Source organism: Cyprinus carpio, chromosome B2 (assembly GCF_018340385.1).
Source record: "Cyprinus carpio isolate SPL01 chromosome B2, ASM1834038v1, whole genome shotgun sequence".
NCBI lineage: Eukaryota > Metazoa > Chordata > Actinopteri > Cypriniformes > Cyprinidae > Cyprinus > Cyprinus carpio.
Genome location: NC_056598.1, coordinates 19646760 through 19673373, shown reverse-complemented (window position 1 = coordinate 19673373; position 26614 = coordinate 19646760). Strand labels below are relative to the sequence as shown.

The 26614-nt window shown below is 37.5% G+C and overlaps 2 protein-coding genes across 2 annotated transcripts in view; one reads left to right on the top strand and one right to left on the bottom strand.

Annotated features, from left to right (window-relative positions):
- LOC109107409 (pappalysin-2-like) overlaps positions 1–15999 on the top strand; it is a 66525-nt gene extending 50526 nt beyond the window's left edge. Inside the window, 6 exon segments of the mRNA XM_042718542.1 lie at positions 1102–1270; positions 1357–1489; positions 1886–1995; positions 5994–6065; positions 13904–14002; positions 15263–15999. Coding sequence (XP_042574476.1) covers positions 1102–1270; positions 1357–1489; positions 1886–1995; positions 5994–6065; positions 13904–14002; positions 15263–15370 — 691 coding nt within the window. The 3' untranslated portion in view covers positions 15371–15999.
- Positions 16000–26478: 10479 nt separating this feature from the next.
- Positions 26479–26614, bottom strand: part of LOC109056344 (astrotactin-1-like) — a 228090-nt gene continuing 227954 nt past the window's right edge. The window contains exon 21 of the mRNA XM_042719157.1: positions 26479–26614. This exon is cut by the window's right edge and continues 63 nt beyond it. Within this exon, the coding sequence (XP_042575091.1) occupies positions 26479–26614 (136 nt within the window).

The following is a 26614-nucleotide window of genomic DNA, read 5'->3' as shown; positions in this document are numbered from 1 at the left end:
AGAAAACAATAAGTAATGCACTCAACCGCCATGGCCTGTAGACATGCTCACCTTGCAAGACTCCATTGCTGAAGAAAAAGCATGTTGAAGCTCATTTAAAGTTGGCTGCACAACATTTAGGCAAGCCTGTGAAATACTGGGAGAATATAGTCTAGTCAGATGAGACCAAAGTTAAACTCTTTGGATGCCATAATACACACCATGTCTGGAGGTCAAATGGCACTGCACATCACCCCAAAAACATCATGGTGTGGCACTGGCAAAATTCATATAACTGAAGGAAGGATGAATGGAATAATGTACAGAGACATTCTTGATAAAAATCTGCTACCATCTACCAGGATGATGAAGATGAAACAAGGGTGGACATTTCAGCAAGACAATGATCCCAGACACAGCCAAGGAAAGTCTCAATTGGTTTCAGAAGAAAAATAAAATAAAGCTGGTAGAATGGCCCAGCCAATCACCTGACTTGAATCCAATAGAAAATCTATGGAAAGAAATAAAGAGTTCATAGAGGCCCACAGATCCTTCAGGATTTGAAGACTGTGTGGAAGAATGGGCCAAAATCACACCTGAGCAATGCATGCCACTAGTTTCTCCATACAGGAGGCGTCTTGAAGCTGTCATTACCAATAAAGGCTTTTGTACAAAGTATTAATGAATAAATTTCAGTAAGCGTGTTAAATACTTTTTCCCTGGGTCATTCAATTTTACTACACATAACTTAATTTCTGAACTTATTTATTTTATTTTATTTTTATTTTTTTCTTTGTATGTATTGGATTACTTGGGTTGTTACCGACATCTGGTGAAAATAAATATATTCATATTCATATTCATATTCATATTCATATTCATATTCATATATATATATATATATATATATATATATATATATATAAATTGCAGTTATTCTAACGGATAGGTTAGAGTTAGTTTTGACAACATTAAAAAAATCCAGTCGTGTAGGCCTTAGTGAGTCAGTTTACTAGATTTTGAAACGCAGCAAAAGTAACGACTTTGTACAGGTATTATACTGTAGGTATGTGCGTAAAACTGTTTTACCCCTTCTTCATGCTAATGACTTGTTTTTCTCAGGAAGTTTCTGAGGTTGGAGTGTTTGGAGGGTGGGATGTGGCAAGAGGGCAGCTGTTCACCTGTCACATGCTCTCCTCTCCCGCTGATGTTTGAGGGCATGTACACCTGCACCAACAATTTGGATTTTGATAGTATCTGCACCCTACGGTGTCCCGATCCAACAGAAAGGGTATTGTAGCACTTTTTAGGCCAACTCTATCTGTTTATTCCTAAACTCTGCAGTTATTAAACACTAATCTGCATTTTTCCCTGCAGTCCAGCATTCGATGCACCAAAGATGGCAAATGGACTGAGGACTTTACTATGTGTAAGAAGATAGATGGACCGTGCCAGCCTCCTCTTGACCTTAACCTAGTGGAATACAGCTGTGAGGAGGGCTTTGACGTGGGTGAGGATTTAAACTGACAAGACAATTTACTGGTTATGAGATAAAAGTTGCCCATTTCAAATATGGAATTAACTAGACAATCGATTTCTAACAAAGCAATGATTATTGTCTCAATCATTGTCTGAACATATATGCATCTTACTATTTTGTTTTATTTGGCTGTATATTTATGCCACTGCATGTATTCTTCCTAATAAGAGGTCTAGACATACTGTACTGTACCTGGGCCGCAAGACCACAGTCAGTTGCATGCAGTAGGATACTTTTGAGTGCCAACCTGCCAAGCTGTTCAACTATGGATGACTAGTCCGGAGCTTGGCTATTCATGTGCTCACATGAATAAATTCAACAGATGCAAATGATGGTTAAAGCAAAGCTTTCTTTGTGTCATGGCAGGTGCAGTCTGTTACCCAACCTGCATTGTGGCCTTGAGTGACCCTGTGGTGTTAGCCAATGGCTCCAGCGCTGATACAGTAGAGCACTGGATGCTTCCCAGCAAGGTTCAGGTGAGGTTGTGGAGCCAGTTTGCCACAAATTGTTATTTGATATCATTGACTGTTCTATTGCTTTAACCAAACTCCAAGTCCATTTTTTTCAGTATTTACTACTAAACTATTAGAAATGCATTGGATATCATGAACTAATAAACAACATTATTTTTACATCATTTATTAATTAGAATGTATTCATTTTCTGCTGATGATCCACTGGTGAGCAAAGTGATGTAATGCTAAATTTGTTTCACCCAATGAAGAAAAAAAAACTCATCTACATCTACCATAACCTAATATATAGCACAATATTAAAAAACACTAAAATACCAAAAAAAAAAAAAAAAAAAAAAAAAAAAAAAGTACCAAAAAAAAAAAAAAAAAAAAAAAAAAAAAAAAAAAAAAAAAAAAATTAAGTTGTATTCAGTAGGAATGAACATGAATTATTTATACATTCTAGTTATTTATAAATATTATAAAATATAAATGCATTATATATATATATATTATATATATATATATATATATATATATATATTATATATATAATATAATATATATATATATATATATATATATTATTATATTATTTTTATTTATTTATTTATTTTTTTCGAACAAAACACACAATTTAAAACAAAATATATAACACAACAAATTGTTGTTTATCCACAGAAACCTCTTTTCCAAGAGTTGTTATACAATACAAAATGTCTGAAAAGGAGTGGGATGAAGCAATAGCTTATTCTTTTTCCCACCCCCTATGCACTTTCAAACGTTCCAGTCTTTTTTCTTTAATACATCCGTCCCTTTTCTTTTATATATTTCTACCAATTTAACTAATTCATAATTACTAAACACCAACCAAAATATTTACTCCAAAACACCACCTTCTATAATCACCTAACACAGTCAACATTTTAACCTTCACAACAATCACCCTATCCATACACATATTCTTTTAATAAAGTGTTTTATACATTGATATAAATTGCTTCATATTTATACAGTGCTTTAACCCCTACTCCAAACCATTCCACAACCGCACCCCACAAACAGAAATACAAATACTTTTTAATAAAGATGTTCTTATATTAATCTTTTTGAAAAAGTTGTACCCACCCTGCCTTTCCAGAAATATTTTTTGCTATTTTCCCGGAAGTAACCTATTTCTTGCTTTAAACATAATTTGTGCAGTTTTAAATTTAACAAACTCAATGAACTTCAGTATATTAGACTGTAAAAATAATCCATTTGTCTGTTCCAGATATCCTACGTTATTAATAATTCTAATTGCTCTCTTTTGTAATATACTTATCAATTGTAAATTGGTTTTGTAGTTATTATCCCAGCTTTCCACACCATAATTTAAATATGGTAATATAAATGTATTGTAAAGAATATGCATTGATTTCTTATCCAAAATATATCTTACTTTATTAAGAATTGCTATAGTCTTTGCCAATTTTGCTTTAACATACTTTATTTGTGGTTTCCAACATATCTTGTGGTCTAAAATTATACAGAGAAACTTAATTTCATATACTCTTTCTATATTTACATTATCAATTTTCAATTCCACTTGGTTTATTTTATAGCTTCCAAATAACATAATCTTTGTTTTACTTATATTTAATGACAATTTATTTACATCAAACCACTGTTTTAATTTATGCATTTCTATTGTTATCACTTCCAGAAGCTGTTGCCTATCTCTTTATGCACCCATTCCAACCCAACCCCTCTAATGCCGTACCTTTCTAATTTTTGTAATAAAATATTATGATTTATTGTATCAAATGCTTTATTTAAGTCTATAAAAATTCCTACTACATGTTTCTTTTTATCTATACCATTTGTAATTTCCTCCATTAATTCCATTAGTGCTAAGGATGTTGATCTATTTGTCCGAAATCCATACTGATTTTCAGCTAGAAGGTTATGTGTTTCAATAAAATTATCAAGTCTTTTTGTATAAAGTTTTTCAAGGACTTTAGAGAACTGGGGGAGTATAGAAACCGGCCTGTAGTTTGTAAAGTAGTGTCTGTCTCCATTTTTATATATTGGTATTATTTTTACAATTTTCATTTTATGTGGAAATTTACCAGATTGAAAAGGCAAATCAAAAATTATAAGTTAATGACTCCACAATCTCTTCAATAACATTTTTAATTATAATCATATCAATATTATTATAATCCACAGAGGATTTACTTTTACACATTCTTACAATGTTTATTATCTCCTCTCGATCTATTGCTCTAAGAAAAATAGAGCTTGAATTTCTATCCTGGAAATTATCCACCCCTTTTGTCGTTTCCGGATCATTTATTGTTTTCACCAGATCAGGTCCCACATTTACAAAAAAATGATTAAATCCGTTAACCACATCTTCCTTGTTATTAATTATATTATCATTATCAATATAATACTCTGGATAATCTTTATTATTATTTTTAACTCCATTTCTAAATAAAATAGTTATACATTTAACATTAATAAATAAATGCTGTAAAAATGTTACTTGTTAGTTTATAATGCATTAAAATAACAATATACATTATTTTGCAATATGGTAACACTTTAGTATAGGGAGCAATTCTCACTAATAACTAGTTGCTTATTAGCATGCCTATTATTAACATATTGGCTGTTATATTTTTAGTGCTAGTGCATATTAGTACTAATAAATCACATATTCTATACAACCCTAATCCTGCCCAATACTTACAGTACACTTAACAACTACCTTATAACTATTAATGAGCAGCAAATTAGAAGTTTATTGAGGCAAAAGTAGTTAATGGTTTGTTAATAGTGATAATTAGGCCTTAAGATAAAGTGTGACCACTAGTATTATCAGATTGAACATTATAAATTGTTATTGTATTGTTCTTATATAAAGATCTTACTTGTCATTATTGTTATGATGTAAGAGCTGATATGATAATAAAAGATAAATGTATTTTTAAGGGACCAGGTTGTCCTTGTCCATTAATTCAACCCACACACAAAAGGTTTTTGCAAGTTGTCTTGTAAATGTAGTCAAGACTGACCCTCAAAAATGCCCCTTGAAGTGATTTTCTTACACCGAAATGAAATGTCTTTTTCCCCTGTATCACACATCATGACATGAGGTGTGTTTGACATCCGTCAAATGTAAAAGCGCTCACTTTTCTGATATTTGTTTGGGGGGACCTTATTTGGCTCTAGGCAGAGGAGCTTCCAGACTGAATATTTTGGATGCAAAATTGGAATCGCATTACTGGCACATCAGAGTGATAAGTTGGATTGGGTTTCCTTGATTCTTGCTCCAAAACCAGGTTCAACTCACCTCTCTGCGAAAGTGTTGATTCTGTCTCTCACTGACATATCAGCTTGTGAGAGTAATGATTACAGTGTGATGTTTTTATAAGAGACGCTTAAAATGCCACACGTCAAGCATGACGCCTCTCAAGGTGTCAGACTCCCATTGTTTATAATGATACATCAGCACCCCTAAGAACAGCCTGCTTTCCAGGAATGTTGTCCAAAGTATTGCAGATTGGGTAAGAATGATGGAGGAAAGGTCACAGTAGGAGGGAGATGAATAAGAGATAAGCAAGTTTCTTTCCAGAAATTCTGCTTTAGAAACAGGTCAGCTTTCCAATTCTGAGAAAATGTCAAATCAGTTAAATATTTGTTCAATTTGAAAGGACAGGAGGGAAAAAAGTAACCCTTATTATATGTCATAGTTATTGGATATTAATTTGCAGTATTATGTTTAGGCACCATGTCTCCTTTTTGTCTTTTAAAATTAAGTTAGATATTATTAGATTTCTGGAAAAGTCTAAATAAAATAGAAATAAATAGAAACCCCATTTTCAGATTTCCTCTTAAGAAGATTTGTTACAAGAACTTAATCAATAGTAAGAAGTCAGTTTTTTGTTTAATGATGTCATCATTACAATGCAGTAAATGAATCTCTCCTTCCCCTTCCCTCTTGTGTTCCTCTATTTCTCTTCCTTTGAAAGAGTATTGTCTGTACTGGCATGTTGAAGTGGCATCCAAATCCAGCACAGATCCACTGCATTCAGTCCTGTGAGGTGAGTGCTAATTATATGATGTGATTTCTTTCTGGTTAGAGATGAAGTACATCATACAAGAGTCAAAAGAGTCCCTCACAGCTAATGTGATTTTATGCAAGATCGAAATTATTCTCGATTTTTTTTTCTAAATTCTATCTCATTCTGTCACCCTCATGTCGTTACAAAACTATATGCTTTTCTGATTTTCAGTATTTATTCAGTATCTTACCAGTTCATGCCGCTCTTTTCCATACCACAGTGGTTTATGTTGACCAAAAACATTAAAAAAAAGATTAAAAAAGACAAACAATACAAGCACCCTAAAAGTAGTCCAAAAGATTTGATCACTGTATTTCAAGGTTTCTGAAGTTACATGATAAACATATGAAGCATAGAAGTGAAAATAGTGTTGAAATTAAGAGTTGAGTGTTTATTGTATTTCTGTCTGGATTTTAGCTCCATTAGTGATGTCAGGAGATGGATATATCTTAAAAATGTGAAAGGGTGGAGAGGTGTTTAGTACAGTATGTCATTCAAATTAATGAAGTGTGGATACTTGGATACATTTCTTGAACAATATTCAAATATTTTATATATTAATTATTGTTTTTGCTGTTAAGTAAACTGTCATATTAGCAAAAACCTTACAAAATATTGCTCCGAGTAATCCGCGACAGACACCAAAAGTATCTCCTCCATCATTGCAGTCTCCGGACTCTCTAAGCAACGGTAAAAAAAAAAAAATGCGAATGACGTTGGACGCTTTTCTGCTCAGAGTTGCTTTGTTTTGTTTTTTTCAACTTTCAACTGCAAAAACGTGAGGCGCCTGAAGAAACTAAAACTGCCAGCAGGTGGCGGTAAAATTCTTTATGAGTCATTCATTCATTTGATTCGTTCAAACTGCATTTTTAAGATGGAGTTCAATAACCGGTAAACTTTATAAATGGGCCTTTGAATCATTGGTTCACCTGATTCATTCAAAACATGGATTCATTCAGAAACACCGTTGTGTTGCTCGGAGACACACAACAATTCTGCTGTGGCTTTATAAGTAATATTTTTGTTGGTTAAACTGAGCAAAAACAGACATACATATTTTTTGTGTTTAAAATATAACACAAGTTTAACATCTTGGTAATAACATCTTAACATCTTGGCAATAACATCTTGGTTTAACATCTTATTTACTAAACTGTTGTGTAAAAACACATTTGGGACAAACGGTACTCATTTGATTGCTCTCACTGCTCGTGTGATATAGTTTATCATATGATATAAATATGAGACAAAAAATCATACAGGAACATGTACAAACTACATTTTATTTAGTGCTGTCAAACGATTAATCACAATTAATCACATCCAAAATGTTGGAAAATACTTTTATTCTGCAAGAACGTATTAAATTGATCAGTTAAAAAAAAAAAATGTAAGAACATTGAGCATTTAAGTGAATAACAAATTAGATTTTGTTCTACTCCCCATACAAAGCTGTGCTACATCTTTTTAAAGAAAAAAAAAGTAATAATAAAAATCTACTTTAGAGTGCCACTGATTAGAAAATATTAATAAAAAATAACAACAGCATATGGGTTTGGAAGAATATCAGGATGCATAAAAGATAGAAGAATTGTATTTCCAATTCTGATGTGTACACCAGCAGTATTTGAGATATAAAACCAACGGCAAGAGTTCACATCTGCCTCCTGTCAGATCTAGAAGAGAAAAGAGCAGTTTGACAGATAACCACCAGCAGAGCATTGAGGTGGTCCAGGAGGATCAGGGAGCACCATAATCAGTGATAAATAATGAACGTGTTGATTTTTTAGTTTTACGTGCCAGTTATTGTGTCATGGAGCTTCATGTGCAGATGGGGAAACCTGTTTTGCTCTTCACTGTCTCTGTAGTCAGAACTCTATGTTCGTCTATTAACTAGGCCGTTTGACCAAAATGGAACTTGCAAATCAAATCTGTGATCCATTGAAACATTTTTTAAAAGCATGTATAAATACATCATAATAGGTCGGGGTAGTAGCACATAATATGTCTCAAGAGTGACTTTGAAGCTATTTGCGCCCGCAGGAATTCAAATCTGGATGAACCCAGTCCAAAGGGTCAAGAAATAAAGTCATTCAGTTTTCTATTTTTATTTTGTCTGTACATGGTTTAGACATTCCCAAGTTTACATTTACGTCAGTAATGAAGCATTTTGTTATCAGGGATTTCCGACACAATCCGCTCTCATATGGAGACATCTTTAACATCTCCCATGGCCAAGAGAAACATTTAGCGCGATGGTTGATGGACTGCGTGCCACATCTTCCCACACCATGCTGACAGATTGATTCTCACCGGTACTCCTTTTATCGCAAAAATAAAACCGAATGAAAATATCATTGCCACTGTAAAATGTGGATCATAAACCATATTATTCCGGTATCTGTTCCTCTAGAGTCCTTCCCGCAATTCACAGAATCCTGTTTAAATTCACCCTGAGCACTAACTCATCAGACTTTGTCGACAATTGTAGTTCTGGGGTGCCAAAGCAAATGAATGATCTTATCGGTGTGTGCGCAGGTCAGTTAGACAGAGGAAATTTAAAGGATGTTATGTAACTGATGGATGCATTAAACCAGTTGTAAAATAATCACAAATGATATGTGACGAAAGTAACATACCAGGCTTCGCTAAAAGTCAACAGAAGTAACGCGGCAGAGTCGTGTGAAGTCTGGAATCGGAAAGAGTGTTGAAATGAACAGTCGAGTGTTTTGGAAAATAATGGATGACTGTTTATTGTAATTCTCTCTGGATTTTAGCTCTGCCAGTGATGTCAAGGGACGTATCTTGAAGGCGAAAGGGTGGAGCGGTGTTTAGTATGGTGTGCCATTCAAATGTGTGTGACTTGAATAAATTGTTTAAGATTTATATATAAAAAAATCTTATGTAAAAGATAAATAAAATTTATATAATATAAAATATATATAATATATTCTAATCTTGTATATGTTCTGATACATTTTAATGTACAAACTACATTTTATTTAGTGCTGTCAAATGATTAATCGCGATTAATCACATCCAAAATAGAAGTTTTTGTTTACATAATATATGTGTGTGTACTGTGTACATTTATTATGTATATATAAATACACACATATACAGTATATTTTAAAAAAATATTTACATAATAAATATACACAGTACACATACATATATAAACAAAAAGTTTTATTTTGGATGTGATTAATTGCAATTAATCGTTTGACAGCACTAATATACACATTTATATATGATATTATAATTTTGTTTTATTTCCCAAATTTTATTGTTATTAATATTTTATAACTCTTATCATAATGCTTAACCTAAAATGTATATTTATATATATTTAAAAATAATACATTTTATCTATTTATCTAGTTTTATCATCAGTTGCATATCCAAGTTTTTACCCCCATGGATATCAGTGGATATTTTTATAATTTTTAATATAATTTCAGAGTGGAGCAGACAGGTTTTATGAACTATTCATTCTACCTTGGAACTCACCATTCCTTTAGAGGGATGTTTTATGATATTCAAATACCCCTGATATCTGCCAGACCCTCTCGTCTCCTCTTGCCCTCATTTGTTACCTAGCAAAATAGTTGCTTTAAATCGGAGACTCTGTATAAATTATACCACAGCACATGTTCCAGTTGCTCTGCATCACATCCAGAAAGTCTTTCCCATTACAGGCTGATGATAAGTGAAGAGGTCAGCTCAGGTTATGCTTTAGTTTATGTGTCATTATTAATATTTTATTTTGTACCACCAAGGCCAAACATAAGTAGACTTTAAGTCTGCTTTTGCAACACTTGGTTCTGGAGTTTTTTTCCTCCAGATGAATAAGAAAGCTGGAAGCTTTCTTCAGGTATTATAGTTGTCCATGTATTGGTCAGACTGTTGAAACTGTTATAATCTTCTGAGCTTTGGACTAATATGGCGTGTTTTTTTTTTTTTTCTGCCTATTATCAAGTACAATTTACTTGACTGCTTCGAACCAGTTTTTGAGTCAACTTTTTCCCCTTTTTGTGTGGCTTCATTTGAGAAAACCTTACAGATGATGCCACAGGTTTATGAAGAACCACTGTTCACATTCCTTGCTGCAAATATGGTTAGAAGAATGGTCATCTGATTCCTCTCAGGGCATGCACTGGGTTTCTTCATCTTAACATTATGGAAAGAGTTGACAAGACAAAAACACCAAAAAACCTGGAAACACTTCATCCGGCCTTTCACTGTTGTGATGTGTTACCTAAAATGTGTTTTTCAGCATGTTCAGCTTTCATTTAAAGACAAAAAGGAAAAGTTTACATTAGAAATGAAATGGAGGGGAACACAATTAGTAGTCTTTTGGGACCTCTGCAGAGAGCCAATCAAGGGGCGCATACTTTAGTTAACAGAAATAACATCACTAACAAAAACAATCAAAACAATGAAAACATTTAAAACACCATGTTGCCATGGAGGTTTTGTTTATTCTATCTTTCGCTTAGCATTAGATGTGGTCTTTCAGGCAACCTATGGAGTGTGTCCTCCCTTGCATTTAGGGATTTTATGTTTAAGGATTTAATGTACTGTATAAGGTAAAAGATATCTTCATTGTTTGCTTTAGATAAGATTTCAGTTTGTCATTCTCCAGTATCTCAGATTGCAAACGCACATTACAGAAACTGTTGCTAGGGGGTTAATTGTGTTTTTAAAAAATACATATTTTTAAAGTGACTCATAGAGGGTTTCGTTTTCAATAAATTCATGTAATCTAAATCAAGCTTTGGATACGGCCCAAAAACATAGCAGGGTTGCCTACTGAAACCCCTCTTTGAGAGGAGGCCAGGAAAATTAGTTTTAGGATGGATACCTCAAAGTGGACAGATTGAACTGACACCGAGGAGTAGGCAATCTGAAGAGGCATTTATATTTATCATTGGAATACAGTAAGGTCATGGTGTCTTTCCTATTAGGTGTTGAAACATTGATGAAAACACCTAGTGAACTGCACTGCAGCTAATTATGAATATATATATATATATAGTCCTGCATATGGAATGCTATAGTTTGGCTAGTTAGTATTAATTCTATTAATCTATTCTTTATTTTATTATTTTACATTTATATATTCATTTTACTACTGACAACTAAAGAAAATGTAGACTAGATCTTGAAATCATATATTGTCTTAATAAATTGAAAATAAATGCAAAAATAAATAAATAAATAAATAAATAAATAAATAAATAAATAAATAAATAAATAAATAAATAAACCTGAAATTAATAATGTTGGCTTCTTTGAATCGCCACATCGATGAAATCAACTAACAAATTTCACTGCAGCTATAAAAAATATATATATATACAGTATCTATATATATATATATATATATATATATATATATATTATTTTACTCGTTCTGTCAGTTTAGGTTACATATGGTTCTGCATATGGAAGGGTATAGTTTCACTGTTAGTATTAATTCTATTGAAACTATGATTCAATAGATTCATTCGATTTTATTTTATTCTTATTTTGTCAAAAAAAAAAATACATAATCATAAATGCTGGTGTCTTTGAATCAAAAGACTGAGGAAAACACCTAACAAATTTAACTGTAGCTCCTTATGCTTAGAATAAATCTATTGAGCCAAAACAGACAAAATTAGCAAGTTTTTGGGCTGCCAATTTAATGTAATAATTTATCATGATTAACTGTGAAGAAAATAAGCATGTGATTTAAATGTTTAAATATTATGTTATATTGTCCATTGTTTTGGTCAGATTTTGACTTTTCTTGACTATTGTTTTGTCTTGAGCCAGATATACATGAGGTCCGGGTCAGATGATTTTGTGTAGTGCTTCAGATGTTTGACTACAACGTTGTTTAACATTCACTGGCAGTTTTCCTCTGCTGGCCAGAGCAGATGCATTCCACACATCCTTCCCATTTACTGTTACACGACTCTTTAGTTTAGGCATTAGGTCATTTTTCTTTTTCCAGCCTTTTCTAAAACAATGTTAATAATGCATGTGTTTTAGATTCAGATATTTAACTTGCAGTATGTAACACGTTAATTGAAACACAAAGTGGTAGGATTGGTTTAAAATTGTTATTGCCAATAAATTGGCAATGTGCTTAAGGTGATAAAACAGATGGAGAACAAGAATAAAGAAATAAACGATATATACACAAGCTTAAAACTGAAGAATGAAAAATGATATTGCTTATGACTTGGAGAATGAGAGCACGGCAGGAAAAACATTTTGGATTGGGTGTAGGTTTAGCATGGATAAATTCTACAGTGGTCTCCTTGCCAGCTGCTCTTGCACAGGGATGTGGAATCAGGTAGAAGCTGGACTCTTTGAAAGGATTCCACATGCGCAAGAGAGCCAAAAGTATCTTTGGCAGACGGCTTTCGTTTTCTTGTTATTGGCATCAGATCCTTTAGGTTAAGTAAAATCCTTTAGGAAGGCATTATGACACATTTAAAGTGTTTATGCATATTAAATTTGATAATTGTAGTCCACTCAAAAAGGTTGGATTTCGCTCCCTTGGGCATTGCAAAACAGGTAGCCATGCTCTCACACAGGTGAAGTAATGGCATCGGAAGGAAGTACGAGAAAGTTAGGAAGTTTTGTCTGGAATACCAGATGCTGCTTTATTTTATTTGAAAGGAATAAATTGGAAATGCCACCTACTATAAGGTATAACAGAAATCCCTTTCGGCATGATTCATACATTTCTTTCCTCTGAGATTCTTTCCTCTCAGAATCGGCCTCATGTTCAGAGAAAACTGTTGATTGTACATAATAAAATTAAGTAACGCATGCTTGAACCTTTAAAGGACTTTAATGGCACATTTACTAGTTCAGTGAGTTCAGATTGTTTGGATGTATAATAAACTGTTTCTGCATATAGAGAGCTACAGTTTGCCTATAATAATATTTATTTTAAAACTATTAGTCATTCTTAGATTAATGTATGAAATTAGATTATTATATTAGAAATTACATTATTTGTTGTTATTATTAACATTTTGTTATTATTATTATTATTATTATTTATTATTATTTTAACATTATGGCTGACAACTAAAAATGACATTAAAATTGTATTCTATTTGGTCTATTTTGAGAGGGAAAAAAAGTTAATTCAGGCATATTAAATTTAGGCCATAATAAAAAATGTATATTCATTTGATTAAATTTAAAAGTATCATTAAATTATGGTAACAATTTACAATAAGGTCCCATTAATTATTAACTAACAATAATGCACTAACTATTATTAACTAACAATGAGCAATACATTTGTTACAGCATTTGTAAATCTTTGTTAAGGTTAATAAATAAAAATACTATTGTTCATTGCTAAATCATGTTAGTGGAGGTCCATTAAATAATATCAACATATGCAAGTTTTTATTTTAATACTGTATTAGTGAAAGTCGGAAATAACATTAACTAAGAATAATAAATGCTTTAGAAGTATTTTTATTATTATTATTATTAATGTTATTTCATAACTAATATAGTTATAACCAATAGTAAAAAAATGACATCGTATTATAAAGTGTTACAAAAAAAAAAAGGGAAACACAGTTAAATATCCTTTAATCCAATACTGATAATTTTATATAATCTGATAATTGATATGGAACCAGTATATTGTGCATTCCTAATTTTAAATGTATTACCATGAAAAATGTTTTAATAGTACAAGCAAAAATACATTATGTGTTACTCAATACGTGTTACTCAACCAGATGTCTTCTGTTTTTCTTTAAAATGCGTTTTTCGACTCTTTTATTCTGTAGCCATTTGGAGGAGATGGTTGGTGCGACACTATTAACAACCGAGCGTACTGCCAGTATGACGGGGGAGACTGCTGTCCATCCACTCTCTCTTCTAGAAAGGTATGCTAAAGGCTGTTCCTCTCATCCTCATTCATCCTACATTGCTGTCTCATTCCTCTGTCACAGCGCCAATCTCTGTCTCACATATTGCCGCCACATTGTCAACCCTTTCCATGAACGTCGCCCACATCATTAGGCGCTTCCAAAGAGAGAATAAGCTCGGGGGGGAAGTGTCTGTCATAAATAAATGACTGGATAGAGCAGCTTTTATTAGCAGAGGGCCAGGTGTCAGTGGTCACGGGCAACTGTAAAACAAGCAGGGTCTGAGAAAGTGAAATAAACCGTGAGGAACAGCATCCTGCCACTGTAGGTCCGGCAGAGCTGCCATGCTTCTGTTTACGCAGACCATGGAAAAGTCCGAGTACGTTGGTGGGGCAGTCTGGTTTAAGAGCGTCTAGGAAGCGAGCCAGAGAGAAGTTTGGACAATAAAGCACACATTCCTCTCATCCCTCATCCCCTGTGGCTCCTTTTCTAGCATCCAAATACCTGCCACATGCACAGGAAACAGAATTATATGCACAGATAAAACTGCAGGTGATTTGAAAGCAAACATTTGGATTTTTTCTTTTAAAGCATCAATCGTGATTATTTAGCATAAAACCGAAGCTGGACTTCCGTCTTCCAAAGAATTGCAACATAAATGAGTGGATACTCTCAAATGTCCCGCAGTTAGACAATTGCATCCTGTAAACATCAGGTGAAATCAGAGCTTACGCTGTAGCTTCATGTTTACTTTTCCTGCAGTAGGCCGCTTAGCTGGGAATTTGGGTTTATTTTGCAACCTGTGGTGATGGCACGAATCCTGGACGAGAACCTCCTCCTGTTGATTCTTAACATGTGTTCACCTCCTTTACTCATCTGCTCACAGTCAGGCTTTCTCTCTTTTTCTCTCAGTTCCCTTCAGGACTGAACATGACCATCCTGTCCTAATCGATCCTAGCAATCCTTCTAGTGTAAAAAACCCAATCCTTATGACTTAAAACAAACACCCAAACAGGCTGTTCTCTAAGTTTTGACATATTTCATCATTATATGCGAGTAATTTGGTCAACAGTTGATATCGATCATACATCTGGAAAAAGGCAATGCTCATTGTTTTGATCTACTGCGATGTCTTAAAGTATTTCTAGCCGAATTATCCAAACCACACTTTGATCTCCCGTTCAAAGAGTGCGGGTGGCTCCCACATACCGTATCAGATGTTTGTGGCCCAATGTTTTTTGGACGTTGTTTGTAAAAGCGTGTCCGATTGATTGACAGGTCATTCAATTCGGGGTGGACTGCGATCACGATGAGTGCACTTGCCGTGACCCCGAAGCCGAAGAGAACAAGGGCACAGCCAAGGGAAAGGAGCCAGGAGCGCTGTGAATGATAGCGAAGCGGAGAGCGTGGACAGCTCTCAGATTGGCTTGAAAAGAAAATGTCAAACAATAACCTGAATGTTTCTCACTCCACATGAGAGCGAGGCTGATCAAAGGCAGTAATTCAAACCATAGAAGTGCATAAAAACAATCCTCTTCAACACTAATCTATGAAATAATACCTAATATATTTTCAAGATCTCTAACATAGATGTAGATGTAGATATGACCCATATTTTAGCCCACAAGCATTTACGTACACCATCACACACACACACACACACACACACAGAAATGTTTCAAGTGTAGCTGATTTTTATGAATATTTTATACAATTAACTCTTGCTTGTTGTGAGCCACATTCTCAATATTATTTCCACCTATATGTCATTAATACAGGTATATAAACAATTGCTTATCTCAGACTGTCAGTTCAAGATTTCAAGATTTTTTTTCTTCTCCTTATCCTTATTTTATACCCTCTACGTGTACATGCAAAACCTGTGAAATGCATGTGTGCTTTGGGAAAAGAGATCATTTATAGCGATTGTAATGGAAATATATGATACTATTTTTGTATGCTCTTCTGTCTGTTAAAGTGTAGGATCACTGTCATATCAATAAAGTATAAATACACACAAGTTTGGTGGGTTTAAAAGAGTTGATGTCTATAATTGTGCTCAGTAGAATTCAAAAAACATTTAAATATCAATGACAAGATTTCAGATAAGCTGTTCTAAACATCAAAAGGTGAAAGATGTAGAGTGAAATTACAATATGGAATCCTATGAATAAAGCAAATATAAATTTTTAATTAATTGTTAAATTATTGTAAATGTTTAAAAAATTCTTAAAATGTCAAAATCTCCTAGTGAAATCACAGACTTCTTTCTGCTGTTTTATGCTGGCCAATCATATAGGTCCCACCCCCTTTTTCAATCAACTTTACAATCTGCCTCCAACCAATCAACAACTGATGGACAGAGACATGTCCTCGCCTTGCATCACCCCCCACCCCCGATAATTTGCTTCACTCAGATATATGTCATGATACATTAAGAAAGGACCTGTTGTTGTACTCCTGTTTCATTGCAACTTTAAAAAACTGTGCAGCCCTTATTACTTTTGTTCAAATATCAGTTGCACAATTAAATAATCATTGAATTAATTTGGGCAATTTTATTTGGAATAGGAAATAAAACAAAAACAAGACATGTTGTACACAACTTTAAAATGGTTATTTTCATAATACTGTTTATACTTTAAAAAACTCCTGTACAGTTTCTTGTCCTCTCATACCTTATTTTGAATACTACATTCAGCACATTAGTAATGTGTTTAATAGTTAATTAACATTTACATTTGTGATAGCTCTTTCCATATCTATATGCACTACAGAGACAAACATTTTCAGCACATTAAGAAGATACAGTTTTAGTTCGTGTGAAAAAGTCCTACCTATACAAGCTGGTGTATGCACTATTTGACAAAATACACCACTAGGTCTAAATGACACTTTAATGCAACTTTCCTTTGAGTGTACACTGTACATTTTTTAAGTGCAAGCCCAGAAACACATCACTTGAATGCTATTTGAAAAATCAGGATGGGCTGCTCATGTTTTCACAAAATATTTTCCTCTTCATCATTAACTGACCAATTAATGTTAAAACTGTTGGAGTAGATTCTCTAGAGAGAAGCCCTAAAGGGGAGGCTGTGTTGAGGTACGGCCCCTGACTGGTCCTCTTGTTGTCTAAGTCGATTTAAAGTTCCTTGGGTTCTCCATAATCATTGTACATAACGGAGAGCATCTGATCTTCACAGGCCTTACGTAAGTCTTGGCCGAGATTCACCCAGCTGAGCCCGAATGCTTTGGTATCTGTATAACGACAAGACAGATACTTGAGGGATGCTCTGCGCAAGCCAATTTTTGGTTCCTGGAGGAGACCCCGGCACCAACCGCTGAGTTCTTCCAGCTGAGACAGGATCAATCCTGCTTTCCTGCAGTAGCAGACACAAAGACGATACTTGGTTAGTAATGTGTGTTAATGTTTATATATTACAGACTGTCTGGGTTAAATGCATATGGAATGAATTTCAAGCAACTATGCAAAATTATTTTGAAAGAAAGAAAGAAAGAAAGAAAGAAAGAAAGAAAGAAAGAAAGAAAGAAAGAAAGAAAGAAAGAAAGAAAGAAAGAAAGAAAGAAAGAAAGAAAAAGAAAGAGAAAGAAAGAAAATAAGTATAATAGAAAAAACTGAAATAATAAAATAGTTGTAAAAATACAAAGAACCTTATATTCAGCAAAAAAAAATATATATATGTGTGTGTGCTGTGTATATTTATTATGTATATATAAATACACACACATACAGCATATATTTTGAAAATATTTACATGCATTTGCATGTATATATTTATAATCATATAATTTGTATTATATATAAATAAATATATTTAATATATAAACATATTTTTCTGAAATATATATATGCATGCGCGTATTTATATATACACAATAAACATACACACTACACAGACATATATTATGTAAACAAAAACTTTTATTTTGGATGCAATTAATCGTGATTAATCGTTTGACAGCACTTATATATACATATATATTATATTATAATTCTGTACTATCAAATTACTTTATTCAACAAATCAGCTTCGCTGTGTAAGTGATTCAAGTTAGTGTTTTCTGCTAACATCCATTGTGATACTCATACTACATAGTTTTTATAATATTGCTATTACGCAATGCTCTTGACACTGGTTTGAATTTTTTTTCCCTCCGATGGTTTAAACATTGAGCATTCCATTCCGTTTATCCATTCTGAAAATGCCCACCTCACAAGCTCCAGAGCATGAGACTGAAAGATTGATGGGAGACTCCAATATAACAAATATAAACGGCAGGCGATGGCCATATTCAGCTAAAACACAGGTCTTCTGTCTGCACCCCTTAAATGACGCTCTTCAAAATCTGGACAGAGGAGTTTAAACCATAAATCAAGCCTGTGGTGTTTTTATATCAAACTGTAATGGCAAAGCCTTGAAAAAGAAATTTTCCCGTCAAGAAGCTTCTGAGGTAACACAGGACCGATTAAGTGAGCGGCAGCTAAGGTTAAGTACCTGTGAATTCTATTAGCGATGGTGACTTGAGAGGGGCGTTTATATGAGTATGTGCGAATGCAATGAAGAGCCAATAACCTTCGCAAAAGACAAGAAGCTGAAATGTGATACCAAGAGTACGGAAAGAGCGCCTCATTCCTAAGTCATAGCTTCACTTCAAACCCCTGCCAAACCAGAAGCTCAACACTCTACCACATAAATACCAAAAACCAAATCTGTGTGGACCAACCAGGCTTTGGGGGTAGCTAAGTGCATTTTTAAGTGTGTTTACGATTAAAATGTGGCTTAAACTGATTCAACTGAACGCACAATGTCTAGTTTGAGTGCATTTGCAATTTATTGAGGTTCCATGCAACAAAGTATAAATTCATTATTTACTTTGGCCTCCAATTAATTCACAAGGTATATTAATGGAATTTTAATGATGTCAGAAATCACTCGCATATTAAATGAAAAATATTCCCATCTGCTGTATAATTCTTTTGAGTGTATTTATGTTTTTAATATCTTGCCACATTTCAGTGGTTGTAGGAATTTGGATGTTTATTTGCTTAAAACAAAACCCTGTGGTTTGTTATCCTTTAATTTTTCAAGAAAGTCCGTTTTGGTCTCCAAATAGCAACGGTTGTCACCATAAATCCCAGCATGTATGGAAGTGGAAAATGGCCTCTTATTTCCAAGGTACGTTTTCAATCTCTTGGGCTCTGCCAGTGCCTCTCTCTCACTCTCGCGTTCCGAAATCTCTTGCACTGGGAGGAAACAATCAGCTGCATTCCACCGACATCCAGAGTAGCACACCTACCCGCTTCCATGACATCCATTTGGAATGGCCTTATGACTCAACGCGGTTCCCTATAGTAACTGTACAGCATCAATGGCCAACGAAAACAGCGAAAGAACTTTAAAATGAACACACCGAATTCCACCAATTAAAGCGTGTGTCAGTCCAACCAATAGGCCAACCAATTAAGAATGAGTCAGAAGAAATTCTGTCTTGATATCTCAAAAAGAAAGAAAACCCAGAGAATGGTCTTTTTTGAAAATCTATTTTGTTCCAAGTCTGAACTGGTTTATATGCTGAGGGGGGGCAGTTTAATTACAATTATCTTGTATTATGACTAGTTCATGGAAATTGCAATGCTGCAGATGAGGAAACGCCGGTGAACTTTTGTATTAGACAGAAACAAATTCTCTTTGTTTATATTTCCATCCTATCCTATGCTGAAAAAATGCTGTATGGACGCAATGAGATTGGATGACGCATACAAGTTGTTTGGAAGACAGATGCTGGGGAGATAATGGCCCATCTCCCCAGACCTCCACTAGAACAGCTTATCTGAAGTCTAAAAACTTACGCAATATTTCATGGAACTGGGTCGATCATAGGGGCATGATCACACGCACCCTTCATTGTGCAAATATCTGGATGAATTAATTATGAATGGATGTTGTTTTGGGTTTATTTCAATGCATTTGTCATAGAAGACAGCTTTAGGGGGTACTAATTAACCTGTTAATATTTCAACTCAGTTCTCAAATCACACTGATGGACAATGACAGTATTAATGACATCACTTGACTCAACAAGGGATCAACAAACCTTTTACCCTTTAGCACTCATAAGGTCCTCCTTAAAGAAATGTTAATAATAAATACTTTATCTATCTATCTATCTATCTATCTATCTATATATATATATATATATATATATATATATATATATATATATATATGTATATATAAAATCTATTTAAAATGTATTTAAAAAAATAACTGAGCTAAGTAACTTCAAAGGTATGGAGAGATTTGATAGAATTAAAAAAAAAAGATTTTGAAATAAATGTATTACATGCATTAACTGTAATAATAGCTAGCAAGCATAAATAAATCAATAAATGTAAAGATAAAATACACATTAAATTAAAAATTAAGAAATGTAGCAGACAACATGAACATCAATATATAATGAAACTGAATATATCATAAAATGTTGCAATTAATAAATATAAGCATAAAAAAGTGAATAGAAATAAATACTGAGTGAAATGCATTTATGTAAAATGAAAAGTGACCTGAAATATGACATTATATACATATAGTATACACTTAATTGCACTTTTATTTATTTATTCTATCATTCTTTTACTGACTGAGTGATTAAAATATTTGCAATAAATGTTGCTTAATAATATTAATAATGATTTCTTCAGGATATAAAGCATAAAGGATAAAAATACTTTTTACTCCCATATGGTACAGTTAAGGCACATTCTCAGACACACAGACAGACAGACAGACAGATAGATGGATAGATAGATAAATAAATAAATATGTATGTACATGGTGTGTGTGTGTGTGTGGATCAATAAAGTTCATCAAGGTTGTCCTAAGACAAGAATGGGTATTGCTTTGGTTTTAGGACAACTTTGATGAAAGGTTTTGATCCACTTCAAATGTTGACTACTGTATATACACCAGCCAAGTGACAAGTTTTTTTTTTGAGTGTAGCAGGTAACGTCTCGGTTACGTACGTAACCCTCGTTCCCTGATGGAGGGAACGGAGACGTTATGTCGAACGACATATGGGGTCTCACTTGGGAGGCCAATCATCTCTGAGTTTAAGAGAAAACGCCAATGAAAATTGGCTAGTGGATTTAACATACCTGAGCCACTCCCCGTGCCTACGGGTATAAATAGGCGACAGGTGCATCCACTCATTCAGGTTTTACGCTGAGGAGCCGAGAACATGTCCCGGCAACAGTAAATAGTTCAATGCTATGGCATGGGGACATAACGTCTCCATTCCCTCTTTCAGGGAACGAGGGTTAAGTATGTAACTGAGACGTTCCCTATCTGTCGGTCACTACGAGTTATGTCGAACGACATATGGGGTCCTATGGAAAACGCCACAACCTGAACACTGTCACAACCCTGTGGCGCTGCAATTGTCGACAAGCTCGCAGCGTGTCACAAAAGCTACGCTTAAGGTCGTGACCTTCCCAAAGCCCCAGCGCAAATTCACTGACCTTGGTACCGAAGGGGACCAAAAGGGTGAGTACATCGCTGCTGGAGAAGGCCATGCTGCTGTTCCGTCCACAAAAAGTTTTTGGAAGGGATTTCAACCTTCAGTGAAAGATTGCTTCAAATCTTCCCTATTTGTTCTTTCAGCTTGGCAGAACGATGGGGAAGCGAGCCTTAGGGAAAAGGTCGCTACGGAGACCACATCCTACCCGTAGGGAGGGGACATGTGGAGATACTGATATGGACTGACCCAGGGGGCAGTACTACATATGGAATGGGTCTCTGAGGCAGGTCCTACCTTGGAGTAGGGATGGAACAGCTGCCAGAAGAGACTGACAGAGCGGGTCTGTCAAGGGAAGACACGGGTTTACCAAGAGGGAAACCTTACCGTGGAAGAATACACATATGGGATTACCCGTAGGGAATCAAGCCATATGGACACCTAGCCCAGTACAGGGGCCGACCGGAACTCCGGGCATGCTAACACCAGTACTGGGCTTGGCGCCAGACTGCTCCGCCAAGTCTGACCGCCGAGGGTGCTGGAGGATGCTCGACCAGGGTACACCAACCGGGGAACTCTACTGGGAGAAGAAAGGCGCTCGCATCCCCGTGTTAGGGGGAATGGCGCAGCAAGCGTGACACCGAGCCAGTCCTTCCCGCCAATTACCTGTTACCCAACACACGGGAAGAAAACGGATCTACACGAAGGTTGTAAAACCTCACAAAGGTGTTAGGTGTCGCCCAGCCCGCAGCTCGACAGATGTCTGCCAGAGAGGCGCCGTGCGCCAGCGCATAGGAGGAGGCCACTCATCTCCGGGGGTCTTCTCGGTGAGAAGAACACCAATTCGTGAACAGACTCCACTTCAGAGCATAGGCCTGCCTCGTAGAGGGGGCTCTAGCCTGAGTGATAGTGTCTACCACCGCCGGTGGCAGATCACTTAGGTCTGCCGCGTCCCATCCAGAAGCCACACGTGGAGGTTCCAGAGATCTGGACGCGGGTGCCAAATGGTGCCCAGCCCCTGAGAGAGGAGGTCCCTCCTCAGGGGGATGCGCCAGGGAGGGGCTGTCACGAGGAGCATGAGTTCCGAAAACCAGGTCCGGGGTGGGCCAGTAAGGCGCAACCAACAGGACCTGTTCCTCGTCCTCCCTGACCTTGCACAGTGTCTGTGCGAGCAGGCTCACTGGGGAAACGCATACTTGCGTAGAGCCCGAGGCCAGCTGTGTGCCAGTGCATCCGTGCCCAGGGGGGCCTGGGACAGGGAATAGTACAGCTGGCAGTGGGAGGACTCGTGGGAAGCAAACAGATCTCTGGGACCTGGGCTTCCCCGAATCGACTCCAGATCAGCTGGACCGTCTGGGGATGGAGTCGCCATTCCCCAGGGAAAGTGAGCTGTCGTGAGAGCGCATCGGCTGCACGATTGAGCTCCCCTGGGATGTGGATAGCGCGCAGCGACTTGAGCCGCGTCTGACTCCAGAGGAGGAGATGGCGGGCGAGTTGAGACATGCGACGTGATCGTAGACCGCCCTGTCGGTTGAGTGTACTAAACAGCCGCAGTGTTGTCCGTGCGGACCAACACGTGCTTGTCCAGCAACAGCGGCCGAAACCGCCGTAAAGCTAGATGCACTGCCAGCAACTCCAGACAGTTGATGTGCCAAAGCAGTCGAGGTCCTGTCCAGGACCCTGAAGCTGCCTGCCCGTTGCATGTCGCGCCCCAGCACCGAAGTCTCGAGCATGCCATTGAACTTGGGAGGTCGCCGGGCGAACTGAATCGCGTAACCGAGTCGGACCGTCCGAATGAGCCAGCGTGACGGGTTGGGCAGCGCAAGCCACGCTCCCAAACTCCGTACAAGTGGCACCAAAGGGACAGTCGACATACCCGCAGCGGTGTTGCAGCGATGGGGAGCTGTGTCGGATGGCCCAGAAAGCATCGCGTTCCGAGTCATCACAGCCACACTCCCCGTGTTCCCGGAGGAACTGGCCAGAGACGCGTGGAGAGGCGTTGCGTCTCCGAACCGCGACCTCTTGACCGCTGGCGAAGGGGGGGCGTCGTGGGTGAGAATGAGGAGGCAGTGCGTCGCTCATCGTCAACCCACGAGCCTTGCAACTCGGAGGAGAGGGAAATTGCTCTTTTATTGAAAAAGTGGGTGCCGCCGGCCGTTGGACCAGCGGCGGAACAGAAAGAAACGTAAACTGAAGATTCTCCACCCGGCCCTCCTCCGGGGGAAGGAGTGGCGCTGTTTCCGCCAACTCCTGAAGAGCAGTCTCCCACATCTCCGAGTTGCCCGTGTCAGGGCCGCTTAGTCGTCTTCGAGGACTTCGCAGCCGGGAGTGACACGGGGGGCGCCCCGCTTCTCCTGCGCGGGGGGCTCTACGCGCCGGCCTCGAAGAACTCTCAGCACGGGGCGGAGCTGGGGTGGAGGACGCAGGGGGGGCGCCCACGGCGACGAGCAGGCTGAGGCGCTGCCCGCGACGGAATGGTGGCAACCGGAGGATCACGTCGGGGGCAAGATGTGTTGGATGGCCTCAGTCTGCTTTTGCACTGCTGAGAACTGCTGGGCAAAGTCCTCGACAGTGTCGCCGAACAGGCCTGCCTGGGAGATGGGAGCATCAAGAAAGCGAGCTTTGTCGACGTCTCTCTCATCTCGGCCAGGTTTAGCCAGAGATGGCGCTCCTGGACCACTAACGTGGACATCGCCTTCCCGAGGGACCCGCGCCGTGTGACTTTCGTCGCCCCGTAAGGCGAAGTCAGTCGCGCCGTGTGCGCATCTACCTCAACAACCTCGGGTCGGTACCACCCTCGTGCATTGCTTTTAGCGCCTTGGCTTGATGTACCTGCAGGATAGCCATGGCATGCAGGGCAGAGGCAGCCTGGCCCGCAGCACTGTAAGCCTTGGCAGCCAGAGCCGCCGACAGCTTACAGGCCTTGGACGGGAGATGCGGACGATTCCTCCAAGTGGCGGCGTTTTGTGGGCACAGGTGCACCGCAAACCGCTCTCTCCACCTGGGGAATGTCCACGTACCCCCTGGCTGCCCCGCCATCGAGGGTGGTGAGGATGGAAGAGGGAGACGAGCGGACGAGGGGTCTGCTGCACTCCCCTTGAGGAGTGAGAGACGCGATCGCAGCGATGCCATGCTCATACGCCCACAATAGACGCATGAGTCATCCACGAGCGCTGCCTCAGCGTGTTGGACGCCCAGGCACTGCAGACAACGCTCGTGACCGTCAACCGCGGACAGGAAACGACCGCATCCAGAAGGACACGGACGAAACGGCATCTTGAAAAAGACGCGAATCGTCCGTGATTTGCTCTTTTAGGAACTGCTCTCTTAGCCGAAGCGCCCAGGGGAATCACTGCTGCAGGGACACCGCGCTGTAGTGCGCCGTCACGCCGACCAGGAACAGCTCTCCACAACACAAAGATGAAACGGCTTTGTAGTGATATCCCATCAACTACTCGGCTCCGAAGCAAAAATCTGAATGAGTGGATGCACCTGTCGCCTATTTATACCCGTAGGCACGGGGAGTGGCTCAGGTATGTTAAATCCACTAGCCAATTTTCATTGGCGTTTTCTCTTAAACTCAGAGATGATTGGCCTCCCAAGTGAGACCCCATATGTCGTTCGACATAACTCGTAGTGACCGACAGATAGGGAACTAAAGCATGCTAACTAGCCAAACCTTGACTCCTTGGGTATGACTGAGAAAATATCTCAGAAAACATAGGCCTGAATCTGATTAAACTACCATGCATCCATGATCTTGGTTTGAAAGCACCTACTGTTAAAGTCCTTACAGCAGTTCCCACTCATCAGTCACACTGGGTGGGATAGTATTTGATACAAGTGTGTTTTAATGCAGTAACTCAGGAACAAGAAAGGAAAACCTTGCAACATGGATACAATTAAATACAACCTTTCAATCTGAACTGAGGCCTCAGGTACGGTTGTCCAAATGGCCATAATTAAATTCACCTGCCTCTACTGTGCATCAGCGAGGAAGCGTTCTAGTTTTATATCCAACACATGGCTGTGTTTAGAAAGCGTTTCAGTGCAATTTGAAAATCCAGACCTTATTTGTCTTTGGTTTATTTTGGAGGGTGTATAAAGATTACCACCCTGTTTTGTGGTCAGCGTGATGCTTTAGTGATCCATTTAAACGTACTGTAATCAGTTTGATTGCATTCAATTTAAACCTAATTAGCACAAATAACATAATCACATGTCTGACGTTAAGATCAGTAATAGAATAATCTGTGTTTACTATGTAATTTAGGGAGCAATGAAAAACATAAAAAAAGCATACAAAAGCTTGTAAAAAAGATATCGGGTTTAATTGCAATCAATAAAAATTAATGTGTCCCCTTAACATTCCCACATGCATTCCAAGGCACTGTCCCATAATGTCAAACGCAATGAAAAAATAAATCCAAGATTGCATCGAAAATGGGTGAAGTGTTCATTATAAATATACTTAATTTGAAACTATATAGTTTATTAAAAACAACAACAACAACAACAACAACAACAGTTAATATAATTAGTGAATAATAAACACATTTAACCATTCATGCAATTTAATTGAAAAAAAAAAGAAAAAAAATCATCTGCAAGTCAAGTCTGCAGTGTGGAGTGCAATTTGAAACTATTTGGGACTGAACAGAATTTCTGCGTGTACAGAACGTTCCAATTTGGTTACTAATGAAATTCCATTATAGTCTTAAAGAGCTGCTAGGTTTTATAACACAGCTTCATCAGAGAATCATCTTACAAACCTGGGCCCCAGTTCATCTTCACAGCGCCAAGTAAACTCTCCAAAGCTCTCGTAGCGCTGGTTGTAGTGGTAAAGAACTCGGTGGAGGGTTGGTGAGCCGAGGTCCATGAGCGTGTTATACCCCCTCCTCTTCCCCCCCCCTCTTGTATACCCTTAAAACATAATAAAAATTCTCTTCTACTACTTATGAGACAACACACAACCGAATCAGATGATTTATAATCCTATGCATGCTTTCCAAACCCAAGAAGTTTATTGTACAATATGCAAGCAATTCTCTACCTTGAGCCTTGACATCATCCACGGCGGGACAGGGAGTT